This window comes from Strix uralensis, chromosome 21 (genome assembly GCF_047716275.1).
Source record: "Strix uralensis isolate ZFMK-TIS-50842 chromosome 21, bStrUra1, whole genome shotgun sequence".
In the NCBI taxonomy this organism is placed as follows: domain Eukaryota; kingdom Metazoa; phylum Chordata; class Aves; order Strigiformes; family Strigidae; genus Strix; species Strix uralensis.
Genome location: NC_133992.1, coordinates 7,236,892 through 7,251,762, shown reverse-complemented (window position 1 = coordinate 7,251,762; position 14,871 = coordinate 7,236,892). Strand labels below are relative to the sequence as shown.

The 14,871-nt window shown below is 39.5% G+C and overlaps 1 protein-coding gene across 38 annotated transcripts in view; it reads left to right on the top strand.

Moving 5' to 3' along the window:
* Positions 1 to 14,871, top strand: part of FNBP1 (formin binding protein 1) — a 107,351-nt gene that overhangs the window by 41,603 nt on the left and 50,877 nt on the right. For all 38 annotated transcript variants that reach the window (XM_074890809.1, XM_074890832.1, XM_074890842.1 and 35 more), the window contains exons 3-5: positions 225 to 281; positions 2,836 to 2,983; positions 14,321 to 14,383. In XM_074890809.1, coding sequence (XP_074746910.1) covers positions 225 to 281; positions 2,836 to 2,983; positions 14,321 to 14,383 — 268 coding nt within the window. The remainder of the gene's footprint in view (positions 1 to 224; positions 282 to 2,835; positions 2,984 to 14,320; positions 14,384 to 14,871) is intronic.

Sequence of the window (14,871 nt, the reverse complement as noted above, 5' to 3'; positions counted from 1 at the left end):
CTGCTACTTTATCACAGTTATAGAGACTGAAGCACTGTGTGGCCCATTCTTTGAGTGCTACTACAATGCAATCAAAGCCTAATTACCTTTGTACTCTGAAAAGGTGTCTAGTCGCTGCAAACAAAAACTGAAGCCCCACAGAATGTGTGTACATGCAAAGATTATCCACTTAATTTAAAGGAGATGTTAAATTTAATTTTATATATATGTATTTTTAATTTTAGGAATCTTTCAAAGAAATACCAACCCAAAAAGAACTCCAAAGAAGAAGAAGAATACAGGTATGTTCATGATCCACTGCTGGGTGAGCATGCATTGATGGAGGAAGGGGAAAAGTTCTGGTTATCAACTAGGATTTGACTTGTAAAGCAAAGATTTTAAAGTCAAGTATAAGAGTATGGAAATCATAGATGGAGAAACAGGCTTATATGGTTGTTATTAATGAGTGGATTTTCAAAGTTTGTGCTTGGTCTGTAATTACTCAGTTTCCTTTATATGTTATGGTTTCTGGATGCCTGGTTTGGGGTTTTTTGTTTTGTTTCTTTCATGAACCTTAAAAACTTTAAGCCAGACTGCATGATCCTGGCTTTTGAAGTGTATGACCAAACTTTTAACTACTTTCAGCAGGATCAGAAACAGTTGTTAATTTTAGCATGCAATTTAAGCAGTCTGCATAGGTATTAAATTACTCAAAGGGACTGACAACACAGATTAGTAATTTACTAAAGGGATAATGTTACAATGCCACAGAGAAACCAGTGAGTGATTCTTGAGGAGTAAGGTGAAGGATGTAGTTTGTACTCCCAGTATCCTGGGATGGATCGATGCACGACATGCTGCTGTTGGAGGATGTTGAATGGCCTCAGCTGTCTGCTGATGATTCATGTACTCAGGCTGTATCTTCCTGGTGGCAGGGGACTAATGTAGCGATCGCAGATAGCGACCGCAGCGTCAAAGCACGGCTCCTTCACTGAGTGACACTGCAGGCATGGACACAGGTGATGATAGACCTGCCTGCCCTTGATGAGATTAAAAGTATTATTTAAAGAGAACTTTCTAGAGGAGAAGCTTTCCAATAGATGGGCTATAAGTCAAAGCAAGAACCTTTTTCCTTAGATCACTCTGACTCAGAAGTTTCTCAATGTCAGCGTTTTGTAAAACTGAATGAAGGCATTGCAGAGTCTGATCCTGCAGCCTTGTATTGCAGGAGGCTGCTCTGCCTCCAGAGAGCCTGGCAGCAGACTCAAACCCTTGACCTTGAGATTTGAAACATTTCAGATGAGTTTGTATACAGATCCATCTGTATGATTATATTCATTTAGATTTTTGGGTCAGACCCCCAAGCTGCTGTGTATACAGCTACTCTAGCGGCTCATATTAACAGAGATAATGGTCTTTTAATTTTCTTTTAATATTATTTTTAGTAACATTTTTTTGGAATCAGTTATTTATGCCATTGTTTCCTGAGATACTGATATTTACACAAGGAAGCTTATGTTACCAACACATCAGCTGTTTTGGTCTGTACAGGGGATTAGGAATAAATCTGCCTTTGGTAGCTCTACCATAAATGGGTATTTTGAGGTTTATTACAACCCTTTTTGACACATCTTTCATTGCTGGAAAAGGATATTGGAGTTAAACGATTCATGTGATGTGGCACAGAAGATCCTGTGTATCCTTTGCCCTTTTAAATATAATGTTCACCTCAGTATAGATTCCTCATGTCCCTAAACAATGTCTCGGGATTTGTCATGTGACCTTTGGGTGCCTCGCACACTGCTTTGAGACAGCCTGTCTAAAAACGATCTGGTTTTGAGCTTATTGTCAGTCTGTAGTTCTGTAGCTTTGATCACATCCCTTGCAACTGGGATTTCTCTCGAGGCACCGCAGCTTGACTGTAAATGTGGCTGCTTATACTGGACTGTATTTTTAGTCTCTTTTTTCAGTTTCTATTTTCTGTTTTTTTTCTCTGATGCCTTTTTCGTTCTTACTTGTACCACTCCCCTCTATTTCCTCTAAATCTCTCCCTTTTGCTTTGCTTTTTCACCTTTAGGTGATGTTACCAGTGCAGACTGCTGCCATTTACTATTAATAGTTTTTCTAGCATGTACAAGTGCAGTGCTTCAAAGCTGCTGTTTTCCAGCTGACCAGCACAGCCAGCTGGGGTATTTAAATGCAGCTCTGTTGGCTCTGTGCTGAATATGCTAGTGACATAATCTGCTGTTTTGAAATTGTGTGCAGAGATGTTCCTTTCTACCTTTCAATAATACATGGAACTTTGTATAGGAGATTACTTGATACGAAAAATAAACCTTGTGATGGAAGGTGCAACACATGCTTCGTAAACTCACTACTTTTTTGAAAACTTTATGGCTGATTTAAATCCAATTTACACTATGAAAAGTTTTCTTTTCTTTTCTGCACTGTGCTAGCCAGAAAGTTGGTTGCTTAGGCAGGATTATGCCAGGCAGAGTATACTGATGACTCTGTGCACTAAATTGTAGGATTTGAAAGAGTATAACTGAAAAAGGTTGGTGAATAGAGATTAGAATAGTGAAGTCCCAGAGCTGTGCTGATAAAAAAACCTGGCACTCTAAAACTGCGATATTTTAAGAGCCAGTGTCAAACTGTCTAAATCGAGATAAATTTATCAGACAACTGTCAGTGCGTGGGATAACTTCCTTCTGAGAAATTCCTTCACGTGAATTTGTGCTAATCCATATTCAGTCTCACGTAGCAATAATAAATGAAAGAAGAATACAGCTTCCCTTTGCAGTGTGTCTTTCTGAAAAGAAAGGGACTAAAAGCAAAATACATTTTTGTCCTCCACAGGTACACATCAACTAGAGCCTTCCTAGCCACTTTAAATGAAATGAATGACTATGCCGGACAGCATGAGGTCATTTCAGAGAACATGACCTCTCTTATCACTGGAGAGTTAACACGCTATGTGCAGGAGCTGAAACAAGAGAGGAAATCGGTAATTGATTATTTTTTTTATTTACAATTAATTGCTATTTAAGACAGATGGAGTTAAATGTTAAGTAAAATTTATTTGTACTTAATAACCATGAGCTTTGCTAGTGAACCAAGCATTAAAAAAGTGGGTTACGTGCCCTGGCCAAGTCACTGAACCATTTGAATCAAATGTTATAAAATCAGACAGCAGTACCTTCAGGAGAATCCCTGCTAAATAAGGTCAGACACCCATCTGTGCTTAAGGCTCTGTTAGCCAAAAGCTTGCTTAGGGAAGAGTCCAGCAGCACTGTGTAAAGCCTGACATAAACAGAGAAACTGTATTACTGAGCCTGATTGAAAGAATTATTACAATCTGGGTTCACACTTTCCTGCTTCTCAGCCAGATCTGGTCAACAGAACTTTCTAAAAATGTATTCCAATGAGAAATATGGGGTCTGACTTGTTTTGTGATGGTGGCAGGGAATCTGGTTTTCAATCTGTTATCCTTCAAGACTGGTAGAATTAGGAGCTTTATGTTAGTACCCTGTTTTAACTAGTATTTTAGGAACCTGTGTGGCTGCCACAGTCAATGTTTGAGGCTGATTAATTTGCATGTCACCAGCTCTGAAAGGCATATAGTTGAGATGTGATTTTTTTTTTCTTTTTTTTTTTTTCCCCTTTCCTTGACCCCTTGCCTGGGATGAGTGGACATAAAATAGTGATTCTAAGCATTATTGTTACAAATACCCATAACACAGGTATAAAATGACTAAGAAAAGTGCAACAAGACAAGGGGGTATCAGGGCACTATATTTCATTTGCAAATTGTTGGTCCATTATGGAAAATGCAAAAGTACTCTTGCCCAGCCTAGCAAAATGTACACACTTATAAATAGTCCCACTAACATTAAGGATGTGTTGAAGTTCTATGCAGGACCAGAGTTCTGGAAATTACCATATTTTTCTAAGTATAGTATTAGGATGGTAAGTCTGTCAACAGAGGAATAGAATATATAAACATACCTTTAATTTGCAGAATGGTGTGTAATCTTTCAGGGATATAACATATTGGCAGCAGCATGGAAGGATGTTTTGCATACACCAGTGATGAGAACAGCCACTCAGCCACTTCTATGACCTTTTATTCAGCATGGGCTCTATACAATAAGTAAAGCCAAAAAAAAAAAAAAGGCATAATTCTAGTATGGCATTTTTCTGTCACTTGTAATGTTTTTATCTAGTTTTTCAATTATATGGGCATAAAAGGTGACTGGAATATCTGTTAGACATTTTAAGTATGATGAAAGAGGACTTGCTATCTATCTTGTGAAGAATGTCAGCAGTAACTATTGCTTTTTTGTTTTGTTTGTAGACTACTGTAGTAAGTATGGCTCATAAGTAATGGGTGAATGACAAGAAAATTATTTTAATATTGGTCAAGTGATAACAGCATGGGAACAGCAAAAAAAACCCCAACCAAAACAGTATATTTACCTGCTGTTGCTGATAATTCTTAGCCTTTAACAGAAAACAGTTGTCAGTCATGGTTGGTTGTTTTGTTCTTGTAACATGAATATAAGCTACATGAATTATGAATCCTTGTCTGATTCCTGCAGATTTCTCATTTACGAGCAAATGGTGTTGAAAAGGAGACTGCTTCCGCCTTCAGGCATTTTTCATACATAGCCTCTCTCTGTTCCTACTGTAAAACATAAATGCATCAATCATGCTGGGATCTGCAGGAGGGGAAGGTGGTTGTGTGTAAATATCACAGAGGGCTTATGCTTTGGCAAAACCTTTTATGATACAAATTGATGAATGGCTTGGTATTTCCAGAAATTTTGCTGGCATAGTTCTCATGCTCGCTGCTTGATATGTCATCAGCTGTTATGCTACAACTTCATAGAAATATTGAGGTTGGAGAAAACCCTTAAAGATCGAGTCCAACCATTAACCTAATACTACCAAGTCTACCAAGTTTTGCCCTAACAGTCACTGAAGTTAGGCCTACACCCTGCCTACTCTTCACACGGTGTGTGTGTTGAGAGAGGTGAGAACTCCTTGTGCTGTTTCAGTTCTTCCCAGCTGTCTAGTGAAGTGAAACTCTTTATGGGACAGTTCCTCACTTCAACTTCTTCTTGTAGTCTCTTGATCTTAGTGTGTCCATGATCTTGCATGAGTGATTCTCATCTTCAGCCAGGATCTTGCTAGCTGCTTCAAAGCTGAAATTTCAGTTCTGTTCTACATGTGAAAGCCATGCCCCATCCACCTTCCTTGTGAGGTCATTGAGGCCAGATGCATGCAACTGAATTCCCCTTCACTGTACAAAGATCTTCATCACCACAACCACAAATGAGTTGGGGATTGCCTCTCAGAGCAGTTCAGGGAAAGAACTTCCTTCTGTGGTCATTCTTTGTGCCACCCCAATTTCACCAAAACCTTACTTTGGGGTGGCTATGGAAGGTACCAAGTTTGAGGTGGGGCCCTGCAGTATTACAAAATTGAGTCTTAATGAACAGGAGATGATCCCAGTAATGTCAAGAGGAGTGTTTGGACTTGACTTCATGGGCACGGTCAGGTAATACATTTCCAGGTTGGAAGTGTACTTAAGAGTTGTTCTACTTTCACCCATTGCGCCTGTTGCTGTTGTGATAGTAACTCCTAAGCAGACCCGTTATTCTCCATATGAGAGAAAGATCATCAGCACTTTGATTGCTTAGGTGAGGGAATTTGCTTCTCCACATTGCTGTACCTGCCAAGTTGCTCAGTATGCTTTGTTCTGTTAAAAAAAAAAAAAAAAGAAAAAAAAAAAAAAGAAAAATCACCCTCTTTTTGGATGACACCTAAGAGGACTTCTGAACAAACGAGGAGCCAGTATGGCCCAAGCATTGAGAATTTCCTTTATTTCTTAAAGCTTCACAGGAGATAGCTTGCTTTAGGTATTCTCTCAACTGTGGCTGAGGAAAACCCTCAATACTGTAGTTTGTCTGGATAGAAATTCAGGAATTAATTCCTGGGACAATTCTGATTTAGATCTGTGGTCCCAAACAAGGTCTGACTGATGGTCTCCTCTGGCAGCAGCTGCTCTGTGTAGCTGTTGCTCGTGTCAGCTCTGCTAAAAATGTATTTGGGAGTCATGAACTATCCCTCTTATTACTACTGCTGCTTTCACCTCTACCTCCACCTCCCCTTGGGGGTAGGCTGGCTCCGTACAATCAAGCGTGAAAGTCAAGTACAAGCCAAGAGCTTTGCTGCAGGCTGAACTGGTGCAGCACTGGGATTCTGTGGTTGGGAGAGAATTTACCTGATGTCAATACGTTCCATTTTGTGTCAGGATAGAAGGGGAACGGGGAATGAATGCATCCTTATGGGTACTGTGAGGGCAAAAACGGTCTGGTTCTTTATGGTGGAGCATGTGCGCTCTCCCTGTGTGTATTCATACGGGGGGTGTACATGTCAGAGGACTTTCTGTTTCTTGTAGACTCTCAGGTGTTGATGAAAAGTAAATAATTGGAGGAATTCTGCCACGTTCGTTCATTCTGAATAGTGCTCTGTTCTGCAAATAGTCCTGTGGTTTTCCACAGAATTTCTCACGGCGTAATGCACTGTGCAGGCATGAGGCAGGATGGCAGAATACGACCCTGTCAAGTGCACAATGGATTTTTCCGTGTTGCGTTTTGGATGTGCCTCAAGGTCTCGATGTGTTGGGAGCACAGCTGTGCTTTGTGCTGCAGAGGTACATCGAGACTGCTGCCTTCCAGAAATGACAAACTAATGGCAAAACGGGTAGTAGGAAGAGGAAAAGAGAGATGGTGAAAGGAAGTGATTTGCCAAACTTCAGGCTGATGAGATTCAAACTGAGCTTTCCCCAGCTCTTGTTTTGTGACCAACCCAATTCCCACTTAATGTCCCATGAATGGGTTAGAAGTATTTAGTTTTAATCTAAGGGTATAAAAATTAAACATTAACAAATAGTTATGTTGCAATGTAGAAGCTTTGCAGGAGATATTTATGAACAGAAATAAAACTGTGCATTTATGGGAGGTTTTGTTGTACTCAATATACTGCACAACAATCCAACTCTACCTATTCATCCTCTCTTTCTTACAAGATGTTGCAGCTGTATTTCATTAAGTTAAATTGTACCAGTAGAGTGTTAAATAGTAGCTATAAGAACTGAAAGAACACGGAAAATTATTTAGGAAAGATTATAATATATTCTGTATTTTCTCAATGAGTGTTTGTTGGTTTTCCCCAAACTATGGCACAAATGTAATGAAACTGTTAAATATTTGTATGTATCATCTAATCGTGCTGCAAAGGACTGTTCTGGGATGGAAAAAAACAAGTGCTTATTATGAAAGTTTCCAAAAACATTTTTGTGTGTGAAACTAATAATAATATCCCATCTAGCTGAAAGGTATAATGTGAACTTTGATTTTAGCATGGTTAAAGTTGAGACCAGTGGACTTAATATCCTGCTCTTCCCAGTTTTGAATGGGTACATTGAACTATGAAATAATAGTTCAAATAAATAAATCAGCCTCTGTTTACTACAGGAGGGATTCTGATTGGGAAACAAAATATGGTTACAAACAACTGTAGTTACATTTTCAGTGAATTAGCCTGAATATTGCACTGCAGAGCAACAGCCAGTTGGAGGAACAAGAGGAGAGATGTTTTCTATCGACAGTAACATTTCCTGCTCAGTGCATGACTGTGAAACGCCTGAGGGTGAGGGAGGTTGAGCGTTGGCCATGTATGTATTTGAGCCCTTTGTGCTCTATCCAGACAGCCACAGAGATCAGCCTAAAACGAAAGAACGATGAATCCATACTAGTAGAACATAACTTAACTGTGTGCCAGTGCTGTTTATCCAAGGTACATGATACATGTGGGCATATTTAGCTCGCATTTTAGTTAACATTCAATATTTTATAAATCTGATATAGGTCTTAATGCTTGTGTGGGTATAAGCATACGTGAAGGCTATATAGAAACAGCTAGAAGGTTGCAGCTATTTAAAGATAGTAGTAGTATTTCTTTGCCTGTTGAGGGATTAACTTGTACATTTTCTAGTTTTCTTATCACTGCAACAGTTGTACGGGGCTGTCACAGACCATTTCTATGGAGGGAGAAGATTTTCAGTTGACATGGCATCTCTTGGTTGTGGATCAGTGAAAGAGAAGCATTGTGACAAGACTGGGAACTAGATGTGGAAGCATGTTCCTTTGTTCTCGTTGAAGGGTTTAAAAACACAAACATCTCTTTTTCATACCTTACTTTTCAGTAGTAATGTTGGATCTGCCTTTGAAAAGCCCGTTGGTTTGCTCTCATAGAGCACTTCGGCACAGCTGAGCTTTTAAGGACATGATTAACCCCCAAGGATGGATTTGAGAGTGGGGTACATGATCTCCAAACAGCCTGTCATACCTGTGTTTTTGTGCTCACTGAATCCAGGGCCTTCTGGTCTGCTGCCGTGAAGCCAGATGGTTCAGCAAGACCGCTCGAAGAGTTGGCCAGTGTGGCAGAGTGCTCTCGAGGATCCCTGTGGCTTTGCTTCCATGGAGTTGCCCTGCTAAGCTGTGGGAGTGCAGTGCTGCTCGGCTGGGAGAGGAGCACAATGCATGGTTGTCTCTGTGCTTGAGAAGTTGCTCTGTTCGAGTTACGATTCCCAGTATAAGGACTTAATCTGTTATATGTAACAGGAAACAGCAAGTTACCATGAATATTACTGCCACAGGGTCTTTTAGGTTTATGCTGATCACCATCATTCTGTTATCACATCTCCCAGTAGGCATGAGCAGCTAGTTCTGGTTATCCTGTGCAGCTGATCTGGTCTTTGTCTGAAGCCTGAGAAACTTTAGTCTTAGAGGTCTGTAACTGGAACTCCTTTGGAATGCACCACTTAGGAGAAGACAGTTCAAGTTGAATTAACATCAACCTTGAACAGATAATTTGTATAACCGGTTCCAGGTTTGACCTTCTTGATAGGTACATGTTAAGAATAACGTTCACGTGGGTAGTTGCGAAGGAGAACAGGGTTATACCACAATATTAAGAAGTAGCACTGATGAACGTGTGTGGAGATAGTCCCGTGTTTCATGTCAACGTTCACAGGACTGTCTTATGCTACTCTTATTACAAATAAGAGTGATAAGACCTCAAGAGCATGTTGCTATTCTTGGAAACAAAGATTTCTTCTGAGACTGTTTCCTGTCTTTGCAGCCGGGAAAAGAGAAACATTTGACAAGGCTCTTTGCAAATTGAGCTGAGAAAAGTGAGGAAAAAATAATGTTCCCTAATTTCCGTCTTTGGTATACTTTAATCACTGGCCATTATTTTAGGAATCACTTGTAACAAAAATGGAGATAAGAGTTTGAATTGGAGGAGGAAGTACTACATTAATGGGACTGTGTTTATATTGACTATCACTATGAGCCGAGAATGCCAGTTACAGAAGTCAAAGGTAACTGTTTTCTCAGCATGTTACATTATCTAGTTTGAAAACAGAAAAGAAAATGAAGCAGCCTTGTCATATATCTCTTTTTTGAAAATTTGTAAATAGGATATTGTCAGAGGAACCATATGCTGTGCATATAAATTAAGATTATTTTTCTATTTCCAATATAAACAGACTGTACATGTGCAATCTTAAGTTTAACCAAGCAATCAATTACTGCTTACTTCCTTAAGTAAAACAAGACTGTCTTGTTACAGCCTTTCTTAAAATGTTTTACATGGTCAGTTTTCTATACAGCATAAGCAGACCAGTTGTAATACTGGTAGCCTACGTGTTTCAGGCAATTCTTTTATTTAAAACTACCCAGGAATTTCTCAGCAAAATTATTGGGCTGTATTGTCCTTCACAAGATGCTTTTAACTACATATTGCTTTTCTTCTAGTCCTCTCAAAAGGTCAGAAGGAAGATAGAAGCATCTTCCAACAAGCTTTTGTCTGCTCTGTGAGCTGTGTGGCTATGTAAACTCTCTTGCATACCAAGAAAGTTTTGCAAAAATATCCCACTGCTACTTATTGTACTAGTGTTGGCAGTAACAGGCTCTGTATTGTAGGTAGCTTGCTCGCTGCTCCCAGTGTTGTGATCAACATGGGTGAAATCTGAGCTGAACAAAAGTCAATGAGAGTTTTGTCTTTGATTGCGCAGCAGCCAGGATTTCTCCCCAGCTGTTACAAGCACTGTCAGCATGGCAATGAGGAGAGCACACCGATTGGTATGACTTGATTTCAAAAGGAAAAAACTCATGCAAACAGTGTGTCTTTATGTGGATTTCCTGCTCTTCCTAAAACTCTTCTTCCTTTACTGTAGCTGAGTATTCCTTGAGCTGGGAGTTTTTACAATATAATGAATGCCTTTTTGAAAGTTGATCTAATCCAGTCTTCATATAAGCAATTTAATACTGTGCTGAAAACATCTCAAGTCTTAACAACAGTCACGAGATCACCTAAAACCTAGATTATTGGGTCTTATCCTGTGAGCAAGAATAGATGGAGATGTCCCGTCAAAACATGGCCAGTTATGGATTGTTCAGAGCTCCCTGTAACATTGAACTGCATTGTGCTTTAGCACACAGCAAAAAAGGACAGTTGTGGTGATGTAGCCAGTATGGTTTGAGTTTGGGTAATGCTGCGATGTTTTAAGCTATATAGTAGGTCTAATGTTTGGATAAAATATTTTTCAGGAAACATTAAAGTTGACATGGTGATTGCTAGCTTAAGACTGCAAAGTATAGATTAAAAGGTGATTTAAGGAGGTTGAATAACAAATACTAATAAAATAAAAACTTTACTGTGTTTTTAATGTATGCTTTGAATGCTGTGGATATGGCCGACAAGTCTGGAGGAAATAATGGCATGTGAACAACCAACACCACTGCTGCAAATGTCTTAGTGGCACGCTTTGAAGTGTGATTCATTAATTCAGTATCTTGCTTGTAATCTGAGTTTTTTTTTTTTTTTAAAGAGAAAGCCTGAGTGGGGTGCATGAGTCTGGGCATTTGGTTTTGGGGGAAAAAAAATAACATTCTATATTGCATCAACTACTCTAAATTTATCACTGTGTGCTGCTGAAGTGTGTGTGACTAATAATGGTAGTTTTCTGTATGATTTGCTAAATAATTTGTCACGTTCCCTTTTGCTGAATCATCAGGTGTAGGATAACCAATTATTTCATTTGATTAAAAATTTTTTTCTTTAAATTAGAATTGTATTTTGAAACCTTATCAAGGAAGAGTTGATTTTAAAGTTATTTTTGCTATTTTTTTTTCAAAGCTAGAATACACTTGCTGTTTAAGAAGACTAAAGTAAAGGAAATGAGTTTGCAGAAGCCGAAGATAGTACAGGGTTTGAGGAAACTGGAGGCTTCCTATATGACTTTGAGCAGATCACTTAACCATATAGTCTTGATTTTCTCACCCATAAAATGGAGGCAGTGAAGCAATATAGATAGTTGGAAGGTCCCACTTAGTTGCTTTATGTAAAAAGGAATTTTTCAAAGGCAGAAATAATCCTCTGAGAGCAAAATATTTGCAAAAGCAGGAGGCTCTCAATGCATATTACATCTGTTGTTACGTGTAGCTTTATCTCCAATAACAAAGGATATAGATGGGATAATACAACAAGAATTGGGGCTTGTAAATATATTTAGAAAATGGTTGAATTAAAAAAGGCAACGTTGCACTGAAATCTCGAAAAATGGGATGCAGACTGTCACTTGATGTTGGTTCCTCGGTTTCACTATTTGATAATCCTCAGCAATGCCCATTTTACATCTCAGTACTCCATTTCTATAAAAGAGCTTCTCAGAAAAAAAAAAAAAAAAACATCCACTGCACAAAATGCATGAAAATCTGAACAAGATGCAGCCATGCTGCTCAGGCTTACTGCTTCTCTACTTCCAGCAGCTTGTAGAGTTTATTTCCCAGAGAAGGCAAATTTGGAAATAACAGGGATGGCTTGTGCAAAATTAAAATTCCATTATTGATTAACTACGAAGTGGTTTATAAACACAAGCTCAGGGTAGCCCTGGTATCTGATATGCTTTTGATTCCCAGTTCATCCTTCAGCCCCTATAGACAATTGTGTTCTGTTAAATTAACCTGGCATGTTGTTTTCCTAAGGTTTATGGGTCATTGACAGTATTGGGTTTCATGCAGGCCAGCTGTTCCCAAATCAAGTCCCTTCTTACACTCCAGCAAAGTCGGAGCCAGTGAAGGGGGGAGCACACAAGCAAAGGCTGCTGGAGGCAGGGAATGCAGTATGGAGACAGCCAAGTAATTTTACTTGCAGCTTCACTGTTAAAAGATTTTTCACAAATTCCATGCTCATTAGCAAAATGTTGAAAAATGTAGTGTTAAATTACAGTTGTTCCTTGGGAGTGTTTTTGATGCTTCTTGGAACTGTTTTCCTAAACTCTGATTAGAAAAGCAAGCCTGAAATGAGGAGTGTTTCAAAGCCCCCTGGCAAGGAAGATGCAGTATCTGTCACATGCAGAGTTGAAAGGATATGGGGATCTACAGAAGGAACCGAAATCGCCTTGGAGCCTTTCCCTACCGCCCCAGCAGTTTTACAGTTATGTCTGGGGTTTTTTTTTAATGTCATAATGTGGTGACTGAGTTTTTGGAGAAGCCTAGCATGGTAGGCAGGGCTCTGAACTGCCCAAGTACCATCAGGGTTGATGGCAAAGGGTGTCCCTTCCCCGGGCAGCAGTGCCAGGCTGTCAGCTGTGCTCCCTTCCTCGGCCCAGCTGCTGCACCCTCCCCTCCTCGGCAGGCAGGAGCAGAGCCAGAGCTGAGCATGGCACATGCCCAGCATTAAAAGCATTACTGACATTGCCTCTCTCTTCTCTGCTTTGAGAATTTTTGTGCAGAGATCAACACTATACAGAAAGTTAAAGCTATGGAGTGCCCCAATGATTTTTACGGCAGTAGGTCTTTTGGACGCGTGTGATGGAGAATTGCTGTTTTGGGGGTCTTTACTGGTGTGTCTGGTGGAGCCAGAAAGGCAGTGAGGAAATGTCACTGGCATGTTTGCTCCAGAAACCTGCCACTCTGACAAGAGGAAAATACCAGTTGCTTTAGTGGAAGATGCAGGAAACCAAGTAGCTGCCAATTACAAAGTGCTTGCAGGCACATTTTTCTAACTTTGACACTTTGTAGCAAGCTACTGTTCTGAAATTGGAGCTTTTCCACCCTAACAGATTGTTGGTATCCTGTTGCTTAAGATATATCTAATGTCTGATTATGTGCAGGCCTGAGAATGCATGAGTTCTAGTGAGTTGCAGTGGGATTATCTGGCAATATCAGACCTGTATTTTTCAAGTTTACTGCATGAAACCATACCTGTATTTGAGTAAAAACATCTGAATTGCCAGTAAATAATACAGCAGAAAGGCATCTCTCTTTGTATTTGTAGTTTGCTGTATTATTTGCTTTACAAGGTGGTTTGTAAGGGGAGTAACGTGTTCTAGTGGTCAGTTGGGGGCTGCGTTAATATTCCTATTTAGAGCTGGGTCACTGCCTTATGCAGCGATCTCGAACAAACTGCTTTTCCTGAGGAACAGTGAGGACTATGGAAGATAGAAGGGTAATATCTAAAGCATACTAGAATCTCTGGTGAAGAGCATTGTGTAAGGGCTAAGAACTGTGATTTAAACCAACTGCAGTTAAGAGTCTTGCTCCAAAAGTCATGTTAGGAGTGCCTTATTTAGTATGTAGCTGACATCTCATATTTAAAACATATGTAACACCTTAGTGTGTGCACACACGCACGCACACCCCCAGTGTGTGGGAGAGGAGGGTTCCTGGAGGGACCCAAAGACTTGAATACCTCTCAAGGGAGATGAACAGCTGGCCTTGCACACGCAACCAGTAACTAGGAAGAAGAGGGTTTTATGTTGAGTCTGAATGAAAATCAGGACAAACATCAGTTGTTAGAATGTGCCAATCAAGGGCATCTTGGTAAATTCCATGTAGAGAGAAATTTTAATTTAGAGCTAGTGTTCAGTCAGTAACCAAAGAAATACTCCTCAAATAAAAGTGCTTCAGATCTCGTGGTATGGGAAACCAATAATTATGAGATACAGTGAACAATACAAGGTAGAATTGCTAAAGGGATTAATTAGCCTTAGTCTAACTAACCACCATAATTGATGCAAATATACATCTGCAGCCTGCTGAGACATTAGATAGTCATCATACACCTGCTCAATTTACCAGTGTTGCAGAACACAGCTGTCAGAATGATTTCTGGGTTTTTTTCCTGGAACTCCTTGAGCATAATTGGCTGCTGGTTCTTTTGTTGTTCAAAATGTTGTCTTTTTCTCTTTTCTTTTTCTAAACAGCACTTCCATGATGGCAGAAAGGCACAACAACATATTGAAACTTGCTGGAAACAACTTGAAGCAGTAAGTGGAAACTGCCTCAGATGTGACATTTAAGTAATTTTTATAGTGTTTTCATAGAGATGGTTCCAAACATTATATTTGGAAAAAAGAGGATGTATGGATAAAAGCTGTAGAAATTGGATTTTTAACTCTGCTGTCTTAGATATCTTACACTGGTAGACATGAAAAAGTCTGTTTTTAATAGTACACTTGGCTTTCTGTGGGATCTGTGTCTATCGTGAGTAGCATATCATTTGATATGACTTGAAAAGTGTGCTAAGTGTTGCTGGAAATAGAGTCCCTAAGGGTCCTATTCAGATATTCCACTGTAAGCTGAATAGCTTCATACTGCATGAATAAATTGAATGGGACCATCTCTTGAGTAAGGTGCTGTTTCTCAAAAGTAAATAAATTGGAATTGTCATTCATGTGGTGAATGAAAAGCGAGACTGTAAGTACAGGAGAGGATAAAGAGGGCATCAGTAACCAAAAGTCCTACTTGCAAACTC